This window comes from Myotis davidii, unplaced genomic scaffold (assembly GCF_000327345.1).
Source record: "Myotis davidii unplaced genomic scaffold, ASM32734v1 scaffold1343, whole genome shotgun sequence".
Lineage (NCBI taxonomy): Eukaryota > Metazoa > Chordata > Mammalia > Chiroptera > Vespertilionidae > Myotis > Myotis davidii.
The window spans coordinates 371619-393382 of record NW_006294552.1 but is presented as its reverse complement, the minus strand read 5'-3'; the positions used below and the strand labels follow the sequence as shown (position 1 = coordinate 393382).

At 45.1% G+C, this 21764-nt stretch overlaps 1 protein-coding gene across 2 annotated transcripts in view; it reads right to left on the bottom strand.

The window, feature by feature from the left end:
* The window catches only part of MTAP (methylthioadenosine phosphorylase), a 45358-nt gene that overhangs the window by 6208 nt on the left and 17386 nt on the right, over nucleotides 1-21764 (bottom strand). For both annotated transcript variants that reach the window (XM_006768704.2, XM_015567181.1), the window contains 2 exons: nucleotides 8848-8950; nucleotides 3746-3985 (listed from right to left, as the gene is read on the bottom strand). In XM_006768704.2, coding sequence (XP_006768767.1) covers nucleotides 3746-3985; nucleotides 8848-8950 — 343 coding nt within the window. The remainder of the gene's footprint in view (nucleotides 1-3745; nucleotides 3986-8847; nucleotides 8951-21764) is intronic.

The window sequence follows — 21764 nt, the reverse complement described above, 5'->3', positions numbered from 1 at the left end:
AACTAAATGCTACGTAAGATACCTGAATCTGCACAAGTCTAGATCCATCTACCAATTTACATAAAATACAGAGGACAGAGACTCTGGTTAAACTACCCTGATAAGATGATTTCAACAATTCAGACTGTGGGAAAGTGTAGGTCAAATCACTTGGTTTCTTTTTAGAAAACTTGGAAGAAGAAATCATCTGAGATAACCCGAAACTCGAACTTTGCCTGGGAATGATAAGGCATTATGGCTGGAATGTGACAAGAACAAGGTGGCTAGGTTAGATATCTCCTAACATGTTGATGGACAAAGCTAGGGATCAAAGTACAGATGAAATATGAGTGGCTATCAGTTGATGTGATAATGGTTGACGTTGGATTCACAGAAACCCATCGTGTTGTCTGCTTTTGTACGTAACTAAAATTGCTTCATAAGGAAAGGCTGGAAAAAGCTGTGGACTATACACTGGCCGGTTAGAGGAAGAGTACTTGTCACACTTCACTCTACTTAGAAGAAATCCAAGACTCAGGGCACAGCGATGACAGCTTTCATTCAGTTTCCTGGAGTAGAAAGTCCAGATCCGCACCCCCCCCCCCCCCCAACACCAGGATGTGGTTAGACAAAACGATCAGTACTGCAGCAGAGGGAGTCCCATTACTGTGGGGACACAGAGCAGTGACCAGCTGGGTGCCTGTCAGGCCAACATACGGGCACAGTTCAAGTGGATCCTTGAAATGCAGGGTCATAAAGTGTGCAAGAGGTTTACCTTACATTTACTCTTGTCCTTACACTTCCTGTGACTGGTATTTCTATGTAGACTGACTTCTGTCCTCTTTGGTCCTGCTATTGGGCTCCACCCAAAATGCCTCCCTACTAACCTCCTCATGATCAAATCTAACCCTCTGTTGGAGGACCAGCTCAATTCTCAAGTTTCCTTCACAAATTTTTTGTAGTCTTTCTACCCCCACTGCCATCACTGCTACTATCTGGTGACCAACCTCCTAGGAGCCAGCATTCAACTAGTTGCTCTACACATTCCATTTGGCTCAATTCTCCCAGTAATCTAGCAAAATCAGAAGTGTAACTGAACAACTCACGCCCCTCACCCTGAAGCCCTGGCTCCATCCCGCGGAAGAGTAACTTGTTAAATTACAGGCCTGGTATCACAAGTAATTGGAGGAACAGGAATTTGAAGGTGGCGTGGCAACTCTAAAACCGTTTGATCATGCCAGGCTGCACATCTGGTGTGACGCACAACACACACGCTGGCTGGCTGAGATGACGCTATCTGTCATATATTCGTGTGGCACTTAACATTATTTGCCTTCATGACTTACAACTTAAACAAACCTAGCTTCTCTGCTTTTAATTGAAGTAGTTCCAACTGACTGCTTTCCAAACCTCACGGGGTCGACTGAAGGAAAGCACCGTTAGCTCTGCAGAGAGATATGTTCCTAGATGAGGCAGAAAGCCACAGGCAAGCAACAATGTGTCCTCAGGGAGTGGCAGACACTGACGTCTTCTATTCATTGGGAGCAGCTTCCTAACACCGTGAGGCCAAGCAGTTCCCTTTGATGAGAGGGATTGTGCTGCAGCAGGATTTACAAATCTCTTAAATTAAAAAGCATCCTCGTGGTTAATTACACTGAAGAGACAGGATAAGGCATCATGCAAGACACAGAACCTGTGTTCATCCATGTCCCAAAAGCCATGTAAATGAACAGATAGAGAGCAAGAATATTCCTGTTTTACATGAAACTGAGTGGTGAAACGAGCAGCCCTGAGATGGTGGGAAGGGTCCCCCTGCAGAAGATGTCACCTGTCCTACATGTGCTCAGAGCAGCGACCTCTACACTTTTTTACTTCAAAATTCCTTGACTGGCCTGGTCAGTGTGGCTCACTGGTTTAGCATCAACCCATGAACCAGGAGGTTCAATTCCCGGTCAGGACATAAGCTTGATCCCCAGTGGGGGTGTGTGCAGGAGGCAGCTGATCAATGATTCTCTCTCATCATTGATGCTTCTATCTCTTCCTCTCCCTTCCTCTCTGAAATCAATAAACACATATGACTAGTTCTGTCCCTTTCTCTATTTTAAAATAAATGATCCAGTTTCTTTAAGTGAAATGCAAGGGATGAAGAGAGAAAAATATTAGGTTAAAAGAGACTCTGAATAGTTGAAAATGATGGGACAAGAGGGAAAAAAGTGAACAATCTAAATACTTGAGTATATTAAGAAATTAATATCAATATGTTTTGTACATTAATGGTCCTGTGGCTGTTTTTTACTATTTTATTTTTTATAAAAGAGGCCCTCAGCCAGGCCAGTATGGCTCAGTGGTTGAGTGTCGACCCATGAACCAAGAGGTCACTGGTTTGATTCCTGGACAGGGCACATGCCTGGGTTGTGGGTTTGATCCCTGAGGTGGGGGGACATGCAAGAGGCAACCAATCAATGTTTCTCTCTCATCGATGTTTCTATCTCTCTATCCCTCTCCCTTCCTCTCTCTAAAATCAATACACACACACACACACACACACACACACACAGAAATATCACTCCACCATGCACTATACATATATACTAGTGGCCCTGCGCACGAATCCATGCGTGAGTAGCTTGCTGCTGCGTGCCTCAGCTGTCCGCCCCGCCCATCGCCATTCGTAGCTCTCCACCACATGTAGCTCGCTGCCCTGCCCTCCTGCTGACTGGTCATTACGTGACAGTGTCCCAACCAATTGGCAGATTACCCTATTATAAGTAAAGATATATTGTCAAAAGGCCTGTATAAAAACTATTTATTTATGAAGGCAGGGAAGAAAGAAGTGGGTAGGGGCATATGTATGACACAAAGTAGGCCATGGCCCATACCTGGAAGGCTGGGTGATGGGTCACTGGGGTTTATTATACTAGACTCTCTACTTTTGGAGATGTTCCAAATTTTTCACAATGGAAGTATTTGTTCTGGAAGCCTGACCTCAACCGTCTGGCCAGACCATGCCGTTTTTATTACCTAAAACCTCTTACTGCCTTCCCATCTGAAACACAGTCTGCACAGCTCTGCTTCCTTCTTGCTCCCTCCCCTCCTCTCCACTTAAGCATGCCCACCTTCCCCATCACGTAAGGAAGCTTCCCTGGCTGTTAATACTCGGCTGAGACAACTGGATTCATACGCCTGTATCTCACCTGAGCTTTCTCACATTCGTTTGCTTAACCTCTAACCACCCACCTCCCCCTCTCCGTGAAAACCACAGAATGCTGGCTCCTTACCAACTTGTTTTGTTTGCTCCCACACCAAGCATGGTATCCAGCCATGGTAGGGTAAACAGATAGCTATGACTAGAGCCCACTTACCAGAAAGATATTAAGAAACAGTTAAGTTTTTTTCCATGGAAAAAAAGAGCATAAACAGTAGCACAGCACAAGGAAATTACAACCAGGACCTTGATCCTTAAAATAAGGCCCAAATCTCAACATAATTCCCAGCATGCCTACAATGTACAGTTCATTGCTAATCCGTGGATAAAAGTGTTTTTTTTCTTTGCTCTGAAGATCCTGGTCCTTACTTTCCAAAGTCAACTACAGAAAATATCTGGTAGTACTTAACAACGATGTATTAAAAGTTGACTTTAAAACCTGGAAGAAAGGTACTTTCTGGAAAGAATGCAATAAAAACACATAGTGAAGATTCTTTCTTACTGGGGCTCATGGCACCTGGCAAGTCAGGCCATACGTGCTCTGGAGAGAATTCGACCTACCACTTCCTCGTGCTCCTTCCAGCAATCATAATCTGTTGCCATGGCGATACTTGCATAGCAAAGTCCAGCCTCCTTAGCAAGAACCACCTCTGGAACTGTGGTCATGTTGATAACATCTGCCCCCCAGGTGCGAAACATGATGCTCTCTGCCCGTGAGCTAAAACGTGGTCCTTCAATCGTGAGCATGGTCCCTTTGGAGTGGTACCGGAGTCCGAGCTTCTTAGCAGTCTCTGTCAGGACCTGGAAGAGAAGGATCCACAAACGCAAAACATGCAAACCTAAGTCCAGCTTACTATTTTATTTTCCCCTGAAATGTAAAAGGTTGAGTCGTTAAAGATCTTTATTATAAAAGCATAGTAGCTGCTGACCCTCAGAGAGAACCGGGGAGCGTCACAGTTTTCCCAGACCCTCAACCACGCACACATCCTGTGTCCCCTGCCCCTGCACGTACAGCTCACAGCTATGAAAGAGAACAGTGAGCTTTTCCTACGCACCAGGAATGTGTTTACAAGTTTTAATCGCATGTACTTCTTCACAGCTTGAAGCGACAAAGCTGGGGTCTGAGCAAGGACTTGAGACGGAGCTTTTAATCTCCAGGCTCAGCGCAGGTGGCGCTTCTCATCACATCTCCTCAGAGAGATGTGTGGACAACCGTTTCTAAGCTCCTGAGAAATTCATTCTCACTGCTCTTTTGGGAAAAGTCTGCAGACTTCTGTAAAAGCTTTTTTTTTTTTGGTTAGAAAGTAATTACTCTGTAATCTCTTTTGCCTGTTGCCTCTGCAAGGACATACAGTAAACACAGAATGGGCCCATGCTGATTAATTTCTGTCCAGGGATAGACGTATCTTAGCCTGTGCTTCAACATTCCTTTCTAATTTAAAAAAAAATTAGTCTTTTAAACTTAACTGTTTATTGAGGACCGCTGAAAATTCACTTAACCTTTGTTGTAGTTTTCTCACCTGTAAAATGGGATAATAATACTGTATATGACTCAAGGGACAGTGTGAGGATTAAATGAGCTAAGGATATACAGCACAGAATTGTGTCAGAGACACTGTAAACATATAAATGCTAAACTGGTCTTCTTTCTATTAGAAGCACAGCAGGTCCTTGAACAATGTTGTTTCATTATAACAATGAAGAGGAAAAAAGATCGATTCCCAATCGGCCACTGTCTGCGTGGAGTGTGTTTTCTCTAGGGACTCAGGTTTCCTCCTACATCCCGAAGATGTGAGTTTAGGTTGTATCTACATTGTCCCAGCTTGAGTGTGAGTGTCTGTGAGTGCACCCTGCGATGAAAGGGCCTCCAGTCCAGAGTGGGCCCTGCCTGGTGCCCTGAGCTGCTCAGATAAGCTCTGGCCACCTATGATCCTGATCGAGAATAAATGGGCTGGGAAATAACTATCTTGTTTTGATTCACCTTCCTTAAATGTATGAAACATTTATTTCAATGCTTAATATTAGAAGAGTTTGGGGGATCTTTATATTTAGAAGTTTGGTGATGTTTCTGTCACCACAAGGACTTAACTCTTGTCTATCTCAGCCTAAGGTAAAATTGGTTTAGTTATATATCATTTTGCATAAAGACAGTTTCCAAGAACCTATGGACAAGGTTAAGTGAGGATTTATTGTACTGGCAGCTTCTATAGGTTCACCAAGTAATTGGCAAAGCTTCCTGAGATACCATCCTATATAATAAAAAGCTAATATGCAAATTGTCCCCTCGACCAGAGTTCAACCAGGGGGAAGGGCCGGCCTGCCAACTGCCGGCAGCCCCTCCCCCGGGCTGGCCCAGCCTGATCCCACCTGTGCACGAATTCGTGAACTGGGGGGAGAAGGGGGGGAGAGAAGAGAAAATATATATATATATATATAAAACGCAGTGACTCACGCTCAATAGAAGGCTCCAATCTAGGGAAAATCTTGCCTGCTCATGTGTGAACCACATAAGTAAATTAATCCATTTCCTTAAAAAACAACTTACGCTATGCTATGACAATGGGGAGAAAAAATTTTAACAAGAGCTTTGGTAATTCCAAATTTAGCACCACGACAAGCCACAGACAATGAATAGTTGATGCTACTTCATGTTTCTTTATTCTGTATGTGCTAAAAATAAGACTGTGCGTAACCAAAGCTTTCCCCCAAAGAGTAAAGGTTATAAATGCAGGGGCCTAAATCATGCCTCCCCTCCTTTTTTCAAAATTAATATATAACCAGCCCTGGTCGGGTGGCTCAGTTGGCTGGAGTGTCATCCCGTACATGAAAAAGGTTGTGGGTTCAATCCCTAGTCCAGGCACATATGGGAGGGAGCTAATCAATGTTTCTCTCTCACGCTGATGTTTCTCTCTGTCTCTCTCTCCTCCCCCCTCTCCCTCTCCCATCAATAAAAACATATCTTTGGGTGAGGATTAAAAAAAAATTATATAACAAGCACTGCCCTGTCTTCATTAAATGTCTTTTAAAATCCCAAATAACCGAGCTGTCTGTCTCAGCCAACCTAGAGTGCTTCTAGAGATCAGCGGAGGGAGATCATAGCTACCAGCGGCTGAGGCAAGAGGTCCTGGGAGGTGGGGGCCGTGACGGGAGGAGGAGGACACAGAAGCTCCTGGATGCGCACTGGGGCCTCTCTGCTTGAACCACCACTTTGCACCAACACCTTAAGGTGTCAGCAATACAAAAGACAAGCTGAGAGATTTCTGGCTCTGAGGTTAAGCTGCTCTCATTTTCATGTCTCAAGTTATCATAATGGAACTCCTGAATCTATCATCCTTGTCTCTAAAATATTAGCAATATCAGATCACCAGGCAAAATACATTTCATGAGTCAAGACTCTCAGAGTGTCTATCAAATCACCTCCTAAAACGACTAGAAGTGACACTAATTTTGGAATAGGTAACATTTGCAGAGAACAAAATGGTATTATTCTTCCACCCATGCCCCCATGATGCAGTTCACCTTCTCAAGAGAAACACTCTTTTCGCACATAAATATTCTCATATTCATCTCCTTACCTATTTATACACATTTTAACATAAATGTACAAGGGAGGCCACGTTCTACTACTGGCAACTTCCACCGGCCACCACATTTACATGTGCTCTGTAATCATCACTAGCACTTCCACCGCCCACGTATACCCCTAATATTACTGTACGTTACTATTTTCTGCCTGGGAAAAGATCTTCGATCTCCTACACTCTCAACCTAATCTACCGTATTCCTTCCCAAACGGCCCCCATTTTGAAATGGACAAGAATTTTTTTTAAAAAAAATATATTATTTATTTCAGAGAGGAAGGGAGAAAAAGAGAGAGATAGAAAGATCAATGATCAGAGGGAATCATTGATTGGCTGCCTCCTGCACGTTGGACCGAGCCTGCAACCCAGGCATGTGCCCTTTACTGGAATCAAACCTGGCACCTTTGGGTCCGCAGGCTGACACTCAATCCACTGAGCCAAACCTGCTAGGGCGAAATGGACAAGAATTTTACACACATCTAGTTTCTGCTGGAGAGCAAATTTATTGTGCGGGTAGATCCATGTTTCTGAGGGAAGACTGGCAGCATTCTAATATATTCTGCTGATACATACATACACACTGAACCTGCCACTTATTTTAAACAAGTAAAACATGTATTTTCACAGAACTCAGAGAGAATGTACAGTGGTACACCTCAAATGGCTCCCCGCAACCTCTTACCGTGCATTCTAGATTTTGTTGTTTGCGGGTTTTTTAAAAATAGGGTGAGGTTAAGATGCTGTTGACTCCACGGAAACTGGTTTTACATGGTTATGCAGGGGTGAATATAAAAGCTGCTTTCCATACGCAGGTGTTAAAACTAGTTTACTTTCTCTGCTCTTCAGCATAATAGCTGTGTGTCATTGGAAAAGTTACTTAACCCCTCTGAGCTTCAGTTTCCTCATTTGTAAAATGAAGGTAATAATTACATATACATTGTAGGACTGTGTGAGGGATAAAAGAGTTAATACCTAGAAATGTATATTAGTATAGAAATGTTCAATGACTGGTAACTGCGTTTATGAATCAAATTATTATTACTGCTGCTCTATATATTGTCAGGTTGTCATCATTTACGTTTGAGCTGAGTTTGGCCATTACTCTCCAGCCTTCTCTCTGGGATTAGAGTAAAATCTCAGAACAGAACAAAACGGGCAGCCCCACAGAAGTCGGCACCAGGCCTTCGCCCTCAGAGAATAAAAATGGCTACCACAATTCAAAAGTCCGTCTCCTGCTCCATGCATGGTATTTTTCATATATTCCAGGTCTGGAATTCAGGTGCAACACAACAGATTAGAAGCATTGTCAGTGATGTACTAGCTAGTGAGATCAATTTTTAAATTAATATACAGAATATAAATACCTACACATGTTAGTCATTCAGCCGGTTCCAGACTATATATTCTTGACTAATATGCTAGTCTATACTAAATTATTTAAAAAGTATCCTGACAGCAAAATCAAAACTTATAAAGAAGGTAGGTTGCTACTTTGAGTGATGCAGCTTACAAATGACTGACAGTAGTGAAAGCATTATTAGCAAAGGGAAACAACTTTCATAAAACCTCACACAGGACGTAAACTTGAGAGAAAGAGGGACCATGTGCTTATTAGCGAGGCCCAGTGAATTTTGTGCATCGGGAAGGGGGTTGTCTCCTCAGCCTGGCCTGCACCCTCTCCAATTCGGGAACCCTCGGGGGATGTCCAGATTGCCTCTCGCAATCAGAGACTGCTGGCTCCTAACCACTCACCTGCCTGCCTGCCTGATCGCCCCTAACCACCTCTGCTGCCAGCCTGGTTGCCCCTAACCACCTCTGCCTTGGCCCTGCACCCGGGACCCAGGATTCCTTCCTCCAGCCGGCTGCAGTCACCCAGGACCCGCGCTTCCCTCCCTCTGGCTGTTTGCAGGGGCCGGCAGCTTCACCTGGGCCCGGCTTTGTCAGGATGTCTGGATGGTCATCCAGAAGACATCCGGTCTAATTAGCATATTACCCTTTTATTAGTATAGATTAATCTAACTCTAAATGCCAACACAAGCCCTTACAATTTATTTTGGTGTACTTTCCAGACAGATTACAAACCTCTCTCGTTTTGGGGCAGAACGGCTCAGCCATTGGGATGTGGCACACTCCTCTGGCACAGGCGTGACTCCCATCATAGAAGGTCTGAGGCCTCGTGGTGGTCCTACAAAACAAAGTGAGAAGGTTTTGTTCCAAAGAAGGCCGACTTTCCTTGGCCAGGTGGCTCCGTTGGTTGAGTGTCCTCCACTGCACCAAAAAGTTTTGGATTCTATTCCCAGTCAGGGTGCATATGGGAGGCAAACAATCGATGTTCCTCTATCACAATGATGTGTGTTTTTCTCTCTCTCTCCTTCCTTCTCTCAAATCAATAAAAACAGTGGATTCCAAAAAACGGCGGCGGCATAAGTGGAAGCTACACTGACACACTCCCAGGACCAAACTGGAATTACAATGAAAATACAGAAAATCTGGAGAGAACCCTGATAACCAAGGACAGAAAGTGTAGACCGGTCCTCTCTGGTTTGGCTCAGTAGATGAAGCATTGGTCTGTGGACTGAAGGGTCCCAGGTTTGATTCCGGTCAAGGGCACATGCCTGGGTTGCGGGCTTGATCCCTACTGTGGGGCATGCAGGAGGCAGCCAATCAACAATTCTATCTCATCATTGATGTTTCTGACTCTCTCTCCCTCTCCCTTCCTCTCTGAAATCAATAAAAATATATTTAGAAAAAAAGAAAAGAAAGAAAGCAGAGACCAAACAGAGACTGATAGGAAGTGTGGAGGTACAAAAGGAGGGTTGGCGAGGCTCCCATAGACAGCATCTGTGGGGGGTTCCCACTGAGAACTCTGGGGCCTACAGCACAAGCTGGGCTCCCTTTCACAGAGCACTAGGCCTGAGAAAGTTGCTCACATAACATCTGGCTATAGAAAGCAGCAGGACTGCTGTCTGCCAGCAACAGATGACTGGAAATGCTGGCACACTCATAAAGAGCCAATGTACAAAATTTGGGGGGCAGCCACTCACCTTGGCATAGTGGACTGGAGCTGTGCGAGCAGAAGCCAGGGTTGGGGGCCCTAGGGTTAGACCTCAGAAGGCAAACACCCTGGTTTTCTGTGCTGTGCTGAGTCATTCCCTCACGCTGCAGAGGACACCTTTCTCCGGTGGACCTTTCGGATCTAGGTGGTTTTGCTTGGGGAAAGGCAGTTGCACCACTCTATTGGGAAAACCCCTTACCCCTTCCTGTGGAGTTTCCAAGACCCATTAAGAGACTAAGAATAACAATCCACCTGCAGGCAGAAGTAATTGCCCCATCCTGTTGGAAAACCTCTTACCCTACAGTGTGGTCTATAGCCAGAGGCTAATCAAGACTGAATACAATCAGAATGCAGGCAGACATGGAACTCTGGAGGCTTTGAGTCTTTGCCTGATCTAATTTGGGGCCCAGGGCTAGGATAAGCAGACCTTGGTGCACATCTTGGTCCTTTCCAAAGGCACCCAGCCCCAACATAGAGAACCACAAGCTGCGGATTGCTGATAGCTGCAAACAGGGTACTCAGGGGCAGTCAGAAACAGCGTCTAACACTGTCTTACATTACAGCTTGGGAGGCATAGTAGATCTATCTAATACATAGACACAAACCCAAATAGGCAGCCAAAATGGGGAGCCAAAAAAATCAAACAAGCCCCAAATGAAAGAACAAGAGAATTCTCCAGAAGAAAAGCTAAATGAAATGGAAATAAGAAATTTATCAAACATAGAGTTCAGAATAATGATGGCAAAGATGCTCAACAGCATGAGAAAAGATACAGTAGCAATGAAGAATAACATAACACGCCCTAACCGGTTTGGCTCAGTGGATAGAGCATCGGCCTGTGGACTCAAGGGTCCCAGGTTCGATTCCGGTCAAGGGCATGTACCTTGGTTGCGGGCACATCCCCACTGGGGAGTGTGCAAGAGGCGAATGATCGATGTTTCTCTCTCATCGATGTTTCTAGCTCTCTATCCCTCTCCCTTCCTCTCTGTAAAAAATCAATAAAATATATTTAAAAAATAAAAAGAATAACATACACTAATAAAGAACATAGTGGGGAGGAACACACAGCAGATTAGGGGAACTGAGGATTGGATCAGTGAATTAGAAGACAGGGTAGAAAAATCACTCAAAGAACCAAAAAGGAAAAAAAAAAATTAAAAAACAGGACAGCTGAGAATAGAGGGATCATACCTCAACATAATAAATAAAGGCCATATATGACAAACCTACAGCCAATATCATACGCAGTGGGCGAAAATTAAAACCATTTCCACTAAGAACAGGAACAAGACAGGGGTATCCCCTTTCACCACTCTTATTCAACATAACACCGGAAATGCTAGAAAAAGCGGTCAGACAAGAAGAAAACATAAATGGCATCCAAACTAGACAGGAGAAATTAAAACTCTCATTATTTGTAGATGACATGATATTGACACCCTAAAGACTCCACCAAAATAATACTAGATTTAATAAAATGATATTGGATATGTAGCAGGATACAAAGTTAACAACAACCCTATTTACAATAGCAACCAAAGAGACTTGTACTTTGAAAACAACAGGACATTGAAAAAAGAGATAGAGGAAGATATAAAGAAATGGAAGACTATACCATGTTCATGGACTGATAGAATTAACATCATTAAAATGTCCATACCACCCAAAGCAATCTATAGATTCAATGCAATCCCTATTAAATTACCAATGGCATATTTCTACAGATCTAAGATAAATACTCCAAAAAGTTATATGGAACCAAAAAATCCTGAAATAGCTACAGCAATCTTAGGAAAGAACCAAGTTGGAGGGATCACAATACCAGATATCAAGTTATAATACTAAGCCACTGTAATCAAAACAGCCTGCTACTGGAACAAGAACAGATATATAGATCAATGGAACAAAACAGAGACCCCAGAAATCGACCCAAGCCATTACATTCAATTAATATTTGATAAAGGAATGAAGAACATACAATGGAGTCAAGACAGTCTCTTCAGTAAATAGCGCTGAGAAAATTGGACTGATACATGCAAAAATATGAAACTAGACCACCAACTTATAACATACACTAGAATAAGCTTAAAATGGATAACTTAAATGAAAGACGTGAAACAATAAAAGCCCTAGGAGAAGCCATAGCAGCAAAGTCTCAGATATTTCTCATAGCAATGTGTTTATGGATACATCTCTTCGGGCAAAAGAAACTAAGGAGAAAATAAACAAACGGGATTACGTCAAAATAAAAATTTCCTGCACAGCAAAAAGAAACTATCAACAAAATAAACAGGGAGCCCACTGTATGGGAGAACATATTAGCCAATGATACATCTGATAAAGGTTAATATCCAAAATATAAAAGGAACTCATTCAACTTAACTAAAGGAAGACAAACAATCCAATTAAAAAATGGGCAAAGGACCTAAATAGACACTTCTCAAAAGTGGACATACAGATGGCCAAGAGACATATTAAAAAATCCTCAAAGTCATTGATCATCAGAGAGATGCAAATTTAAAATGACAAATTAAAACACCTGTCAGAATGGTTACCATCAACAAATGACAAGTACTGGCAAAGTTGTAAAGAAAAGGGAACCCTAGTACACTGCTGGTGGGAATGCAGATTGGTACAGCCATTATAAAAAAAACAGTATGGAGTTTCTTAAAAAAATTAAATATGGGACTGCCATCTGACCCAGTGATCCCACTTCTAGGGATATATCCTAAGAAACTCAAAACACTAATCAGAAAGGAAGGCACCCCATGTTCACAACAACCCATTTTATAATAGCTAAGATCTGTAAACAGCCCAAGTGCCTATCAGTAGATGAGTGGATAAAAAAGCTGTAGTACATTGACACCATGGAGGGACCTGGAGCGTATTATGCTAAGCAAAATAAGCCAGTCAGAGAAAGATTAAGTATCACATGATCTCACTCATATGTGGAATCTAATGAACAAAATAAACTGATTAACAAAATGAATCCAGAGACACAGAAGCATGGAACAGACTCTTGAATCTCAGAGGGAAGGCGGGGATGTGTGGGTGTGTGGGAAGAGATCAACCAAAGAACTTATATGCATATATACATAACCCACGGACACAAACAATAGGATGAAGGGCTGGGGCAGGGAGACTGGGTGAGCTATAAGGGGTCAGTGGGAGAAAAAAGGGAACATATGTAATACTTTCAACAATAAAGATTTTTTAAAAATGATAAAAGAAAATCAATAAAAACACATTAAAAATAATTTTTAAAAAAGGCCACCTCTCCATTCTCTGGGGCTGGTGAAATCAACTCTATATAGATCAACATCTTGGTACTCACTCCAGAATCAATAGCTCTGGACAAGCTGAAGGCAAATGGTAAAAACGCAGCTTCAGGATGGTATTTGGCTTCCCTGGCCCTGGGTTGGTGGCAGCGTACTTTCCAACAGATGCCTGTGATCTGGTGGCTGTGACAGGATAAGCACACTGTTTTGCAGATACAGCTCAACTCTGGGCTCAGGAGGGCAGATCAAACACTTAAGAAGTCAACGTGAATATTCCCAATCACTGTAAATGTAGAGGACCGTATACTGAGCCCTATTGATATCCATCATCTCGATTCAACAATTTCCAAAATTTGGTCAAATACGCTTTATCTGTTAGCATTTCCCTGGTGGCAAATCCCAGGCTTTTGTCATGCACCCCTGCTTCAGATGGACCAAAATATGTGGACTATTTCCACTACCATGTCATTATCACATAAATAAAAATAACATTAATTCCACAGTATCAGCTAATACATAGACCATATGCAAATTTCCCTGTTGTCCTTAAAAATGTCCTTTTTGAAAAAACAGTTGCTTTGTTAGTTTCGGGTCCATTAAAAGCCATCATCTTGCAGTTGATTGTCATTTACTGAACCCTGACACTAGTAGCCCAAAGCCACCTCGCTCAAAGATGAGGCATCAGTGCAGGAGGGGGAATGAAGAAGACCTGTCAGTGTTCTATTAAATATATTTTTTGATTGATTTCAGAGGGGAGGGGAAAGGGAGAGACAGAACCATCCATGATGAGAGAGAAGCACTGTCAGTGGTTTAAATGAAAAGCTAACTTAACCCCAAAGAAATTCCAGATGGGTTGAACAAAAGGTCAAGTGATTGCTCCAGCCCGTGTGATCAGGGGTTTTTCTCTTTTTGTAAAACCGACCAATAAAATGGTGCCACATACTCCAGCTCTGGCTTGGCTCCAGCCTCCAATGAGTCAAGTGTTAGTAACATCTCTACTAACAACCGTGATTAAAACCTTCAGTTGCTATACTCCACTAGACACCGCGTGATAACACCCTCATCTCATCTACCTCTGTCCTCTCCTCTATCTCTACCCCTTCTTCACCTAATCACTCCTCTCTTTGTTCTGAACTTTTACCTTAAGATATAACATGTGTTATTCATGCTTCATGTTATGCTGTAAATATGTGATACTTATTGACTCCTGTTTTAATTCTCTCAAGTGGAACATTTTACATTTTTCTCTTTAAACAAAGCTCCCCATCTGCTAGCTATACAGCTTATAGCAAATTGGAAAATGGAGAGTCAAGAAGATATGGCAATCATAAAATATAGTGTTTAGCCACCCACTTATAAGGACTTTATGAGGATTAAGTCAACCATGAAGGCCAGATATCCCACAGCAGCTCAGAAATGAGGTCTGGCTGGGCTAGAGACAGAGTCGGAAGCCAGTACCAAGGACAAGCTGTGGCTGAGGAGGGGGATATCAGAACACCCCACCTTGAAAGGGGCAAGTGAAGCGGGCAACCCCAGGAAGAAACAGAGACTTTAAAATCAGTATTTATCATGGTTTCATGGTTTTGGGACTGATCCAGGAAGGAAGGTAGAGATGAGAAAGACCTCTTTACATAGCCTGCCCACTTATTTGTGGGGCTTTGTATGAGTGACTTAAGTGACAACACATGCAGTGAAAGGCTTAAGTTAAATCACTATAAACGGCAATACTCCTGTACAGTATAAAACGACGAGACACGATCGATGATGAGTAACATTGAGCAATGGGGCTCCTAGTCACAGGTGCGGTGAGGGATGACACCACCCAAGGGAAAAATGCTAGAGAGCAAACGAGAGAAATTTTAAGAGTTCTGATGCTGTCTTAGGGTTTGTTTTTTTAAAAAATATATTTTTATTGATTTCAGAGAGGAAGGGAGAGGAAGAGATGGAAACACTAATGATGAGAGAGAATCACTGATTGGCTGCCTCCTGCACACCCCCTACTGGGGACGGAGCCCACAACCTGGGCATGTGCCCTTGACCGGAATCAAACCCGGGACCCTTCAGTCTGCAGGCTGACGCTCTGTCCACTGAGCCAAAACAGCTATGGCTTTCTGAGGATTTTTAATTAGCGAAATGAGAGTTTTAAAAATTGAACAAAATGCCAGACGTAAATTTATCAGGTAGGTCTCACACAGTGGGGACAGCCACCTGACGGAGCCTGTACTAACAGGGGATCTGCCTGTTGACTGCCAATTTGCAGCCCAAACAGCTCTTCCAGTCGAATGGTTTGCTCTCATCTTTTTTTAAAAATATATTTTATTGATTTTTTACAGAGAGGAAGGGAGAGGGATAGAGAGTTTAGAAACATCAATGAGAAACACCGATCAGATGCCTCCTGCACACTCCCCACTGGGGATGTGCCCGCAACCAAGGTACATGCCCTTGACCGGAATCGAACCTGGGACCTTTGAGTCCACAGGCCGACGCTCTATCCGCTGAGCCAAACCAGTTAGGGCTGCTCTTATCTTGAGTGTTCTCACTGATATGGAGAATACATGAGAAACGTCATTTTATGCCTGATTTGATCTTGTTACTAAATGTGTCTGGTTTCTGTTCTTTCTTCATAAGGCACTTAATAGCAACACCTGCACTGAACCCTCCAGCAGTTACATCCCAAGAGACTCTGATGTAATAACATCTCCGTTTTAGATGGCAGGCATTTGCATTTAGGGGTCAGTAATCATTGGTGCAAAGAGCTATTGCCACTATTGCCTTGAGAATGACCAAGCACCTAGCACACAGTATTCACTCAAATTACATCAGAGATGGAGGCAGGTGTAGCACAAGCAAGCATTTGGAGTAGGTCAATGGAAGACAGTTTCCAGGAGGAAGAACCTATGTCTGCAACAGTGCCCGGGTGGCACCTTTTCCTGATAAGGGGGCCCTTGAGGGAATCTGTTCTTCCTTCCATCAAGAGACAGAACTGAAATCTATTCCTGAGCCCATGGTTCAGTGCGCTTCGGCCTCAGGCAATGTCAAACTGGCTGGACCTGGCGGGAGGCTGTGTTCCAGCTGTGGCTGACAAGAATGAGAAGGACCACACTCCTTGGAAGAAACCCAGACCAAGGACAAGAGAGTTTGGAGTGGTGGCTGCCCTACTGGCTTGTGAAAGGGGCAAAGCGCCACGTGGTGGCAGGTGGAGTGCATCCCCGCGTCCCCAAGATATCTACATCCTAATGCTCAGAACCCGTGAATATGTTATTTTACAGAGCAAAGGGGAACTAAGGATACAGATGGAATTAAGGTTGCTAGCCAGCTGACAATAAAATGGAAAAACTATCCTGGATTAACTGAATGGGCTCAATGTCATCACAAGAATTCATACACGTGGAAGAAGGAGGCAGAAGAGTCAATGTCAGAGTCATGAGATCCAAGTAGGACTCAACCCACCATGGCATTGAAGATGGAAGGGGCCACAAGCCAAGGAATGCAGGTGGCAAAGAGCAAGGGAACATTCTCCCCCAGAGCCTCCAGAAAGGAATGCAGCTCTGCTGACATCTAGTCAGTGACACCTACCTTAGACGCCTACAGAATAAGCGGGAAGGCCGGGGAGGGTTGGGGGGCGGGAGGTAGGGGGGTAAGAGATCAACCAAAGGACTTGTATGTAAAAAATTAAAAAAAAGAAAGATAATCAGGTTGTATTCTTTAAGTCACTAAGTTTGAGGTAATTTGTTACAGCAGCCATAGCAAACTAATTCACATGCTTATCTGGCTTAAGATATAGTTAATTCGGTTGTGGGTAATAATAAAAAACTGATGATGCAGGTCTGCCCCCAATTCTTGCTTTAATCGTCACCCTCCCAGCTCAGCAAGGTGACTGCTGATTTTACTGCCCTGTTCTCTTGGGACATGCACTGGAAACCAGGCTTGAGGGACTTGACTGGTCTGAGTGGTTTTACTGGCCATTTACTAGCGGGGTGCCTCTAGAAAGTCACTGATCTCTCCACACCTCAGTTTATATCAGTTTCCTCCTATTTAAAATGAGGAATTAATACCACCCACCTTCTACGGTCCGTGTGGAGCCTGAATGAGCACACACGAAGCAAGTGCTCAGCACTTGTCACTACTGTTTAGGGCCAACCTGCCAACCGCAGAGCATGACACATTCTGGGCCCAGTCAGGGGTGCCCCCCAAACTGCTCAGAGTTGTCACACAGGAATGTGTGCTCAGCAAAGTCAGTGTACAAACAAAAAACTGCCCATGGAAGAGACAGAACGATGCCGTGTCCTGGCGAGTGAAAGGAGTTCCAGACGCAGGAGGGAACGGGGCACTTTCACACAGAGCAGGGAGAAAGCCCAGAGAAAGACAGACTGGGGGCTGTTTCTGGATCGAGGCTCTTGAATTGACTGTGTTGTCACGACAAGCCTGAGCGTGCAGGAGCGAGCGTGAGTCAAGGATTTCACCAGCAGAGCCGGGCCAACGGCCGGCTGCTCAGCAGGTGACTGGTTTTGGGGAACTGATTTTAGCGCAGTCACTTAAAGGCCACTCAAACAGGGATGCCCACTGACAGAGACAAGTTCAGTTTTTAGAAACCAAGTAAAATAAGAAAACTGTTCAACCCCCTCGACTTTAAAGCCTGAGCGCTGATGGGAAGAGGGGCTCTCAGCAGTGTTTGTCACCTCGACCCCCAGGGACAAACTGCTGGCCGTGTATCCAAGTTATGTTCACGCAGGTAACAGGACACAAACGTTAGCTCAAATACTAACAGTCAATACTAACAGGAAGCAGAAAACAATCAAACTTCCCACTCAGGGGCCAGCCGAAATAAACCCTATATCCAACAACAAAACAGCCTGTAGCTGGTAAGGAACATCATGGCGGACGTCTGGCTATATATATATATATGTGTGTGTGTACACACACACACACACACACACACACACACACACACACACACACATTAGTAGCCTGGTGCATGAAATTCGTGCACTGGGGTGGGTCGGGGAGGAAAGGGCCCCTCAGTCTGGCCTGCACCCTCTCCAATCTGAGACCCCTCAGGGAATGTCCAACTGCCTGTTTGTGTCCACACTTTTAACAGATAACAGCTCCACTGTTGTTTTTTTCTTCTCATGCTTAAAACCATTGGAATCAGTAGGTATTCAAAGTGTGTATACATATTGGGGGGGACACCCTGTATATCTCTAGTCAGCGGTGAAAGAAACCAACAGCAGATTTGGAACCCCCAGATAGGGAACTTCGCTCACTCCCCACATGTCTCCCCACTTCACTTTCCACCTTCGTGTGCAGCATTTGCATGCTGACCGAAGGCACCTCAGCGAGGGCCGCCCGTGCCCACCAGGTGTGTCTATCTGCACCTGCTCCTGCCTCAGCACCTGCATTAACCCCCCAGAGGTGATCTCGTAGCTGCACTGGCCTCCGTGGGAACAGGGCATCGCCACTCCGCCCTCTCACTGTCATCTCACAGGTGCCCACCCTCAGCACCCAGAACATCCAGACACTCTCCAAAGGACGTGAGCACATCAGAGGGGATGTGTGCACATCCTGTGGGGCTGTTAGGCATGCTGGGTTGATGGAAGTGCGGAGAGGCGGAGGGAATTTGTGCACACCTTGGTCTGCGACTGTTGCAGGCGTGCGAGGGTGACAGTGTGCTGGGGGATGTTTGCACGCAAGCGGGGGAGGAGAGGATTTGCACACGGGAGGCCTCTGGCTTTGCAGATCCAAAAACCCCCGTAGTGCGGCCAGGAGGACGTCAGTCTGGCTGTCCCTGGGATCCTGCACCTTCTGGGACAGGAGGCGGGACTTGCGCAGCCACTCCTCAGCGCTGATGGCCTGCAGGCACTACTTCAGCTCAGCTCAGCCTGCAGGCTCCACTTGGCGCGCTCACAGCTGTCACCACAGCCATGTGGGGAGTACAGGTCGCCCTCCGCTGGCCTGCCTCCCCTGTCCAGAGGCTCTCTGCGCGCTGCTCACCTGCCCGGAGTGACTGGGGCTGGGCGGAAGCCAGGCATCCTGCCCTGCCCTGCCCCTGTGCACGCTGCTGCCCTGCCCCACCAGGTCAGGGATCTGGGGTCCAGTCCCTCGGGTAGCCTCGCGCGCTGCCGCCCCACCCAGCAGGTTTAGACCAAAAGGATTATTTATACCCTAGGCAATTTGCATAACTTCAAGATGGACAGGATGAAGCAGGAGCCTCCGACGTTTCTAGGTGTGTATGGGTGTGGGTGTGCACACACACATGTATGGACAGCACTGTCCAGAGCATGTACATAAGTGGAAGTCAAATCCTAGAAGATTCAGGTCAGGAGTCAGGGTACAAAGGCACTTAGAGAAGGGAAGGGAGCTGAAAACTACAGTGGGGACTGAAGGAATTTTGGCATGAATGGCAATAAATTAAGAATTTGAATGAGTCTGTCCTATTAACCAGAAGGAATTGAAAGACTAGGAATTTGGACCAACATCTTTAAGATCCTCCCACTCCCTGCTAATGACTGCCCCTAACTGTCATGGTGCCACAGGAAAGAAGAAAAACAAATTGATATTTATATCCCAACGAGGCAATAGTGCTTAATAAACAGATAACATAGGTTCCCTTCATATTGCCTATTTTCCAACAGGTCTCGATAAACAGAGTACAAGAATAAAATCCTGGCTCTGACACAGATGGTGACCAACCACCCAAAGATCATCGGCATCAAAGACAAAAGGAACTAGGACAAAAAAATTACAGGAAGAGCTGAGTGAGGTGGTCTATATAAAGAATTAGGGCTTAATGGGGTGGGATGAGGACACATTTGTAATACCTTAACTAATAAAGCATTAAAAAAAAAAGAATTAGGGCACCTCTACCCCTCAAATACAGTTAATGCCGAAGTGTGGTGTTAGCAGGTGGTTATCACTGCCGTTATACCCGATAATCAGATTCAAGGGGAAACCCCCAGAGAAGACTGCGGACGGATGCATGGTTTTCAGAACCCTCTGACTGCATCTTTGTTTTTATTTTAGTTTTAGGGCCTAGTATGGAAACTAACTTCGAAGGGAGTCAGTTAGGGCGAAGAAGGGATTTTCGGTCAAGAAATGACCCAAACGCCCTAACCGGTTTTGCTCAGTGGATAGAACGTCGGCCTGTGGGCTGAAGGGTCCCAGGTTCAATTCCGGTCAAGGGCATGTACCTTCGTTACAGACACATCCCCAGTAGGGGGTGGGCAGGAGGCAGCTGATCGATGTTTCTCTCTCATCGATGTTTCTAACTCTCTATCCCTCTTCCTTCCACTCCGTAAAAAATCAATAAAATACATTAAAAAGAAAGAAAGAAATAACCCAAACAAGGACAGTGGTGACAGAGGAAAGAGACGGTGGGACTCCAGGCAGGCAGAGCAGTACTCAGAGACGGACTGGATGGAGGGTGACAGCTCCTAGCAGTGACCATGGGGTGCAGGTCAGGGCCAGGCTCACCAACTTAGCAATTCACCAAGTAAAGAATGGGGGGCTTGGGAGGAGTGTGGGGTTAGAAGACAATGAAGGGGACTAATTTAATCTTTACTACAGAGTCTGAGGTATCTCTGGGACCTTGTCCTGCAGCCAGTATGGCTCCTGAGGGACAGGGTGGAGCTGGAAGTCCGTGTGTGAGCGATGGTTGAGGTCATCGGCTTTGGAGAAAAACCGGAATTCAAACCCCACAGGTCCCAATTACTAGCAAATGGCCAGTATTTCTGAGCTGAAGTTTCTTCAGCTATAAACTGGGGAAATTACCCTTGTGTGCAGCAAACAGGATGGATCCGTGGCACCTCCTAGGAATTCCAAAACTGGGAGCTCACCAGCATTTCTATTCACAGTGAGGCTGCACCGGGAAGTGGCAGCAGAATGAGGCTGCAGAGCACAAGGCCAGAGGAGCTGGCCTCCTCCAGGGAGGGGCTGCCCCCACTGCTGGGGTGAAGGAAGCTTGTTTTCTTCCTGGTGAAGAGGTACCTTCTCAACCAAGAGTGAAAGAGACGGGCAGGAAGCTGCAAGACCAAGAAGGGTTTACGCAGCAGCTGAGGGGAATGCTCAGCAAAGGCCTCCTGCCTAACTTTACCACAAGCTCCCATTTCCACTGCGAATGCCCACCCTGCCCAAGAGGCTGAGAGCGATGAGGTCATTGGTATCAGGGTGCACCCGAACTTCCCAGCTGGGCTTTCGAGGGTGGAACAAATAACTCCAGATGGGACATGGAAGGGGAAGCCCAAGGCCGTCTTTGGGAGGGGGAATAACCTGACATAGTAATCCCTTGGCACTTTGTGTACAGCGGGACTTTCCTGATGAGTAAGCGTTCCCAGGAGCAAGCTCACCTCAGCGCCTCGCTGCTTTCTGGGGAGAGCCAGTATGTGAAACCTCTATATTAATCATGTGAGAAAAAGATGTAGGAGCAAGGCAGTATACAGTCAACCACATAAGTAACAAATGAATACCCCCACAGCCTTTTCTTTCTAATGCCATCCTATCTAATAATAGACAAACATGGTAATTGACCGTACCTTCGCTACACCTCCCATTGGCTAATCAGCGAGATATGCAAATTAGCCACCAACAAAGATGGCAGCTAATTTGCATACTGCAGGCAGGGTGGGACAGCGCCAGCTACTAGCGTGAGCCACCATCCAGGCTCCCGTGGG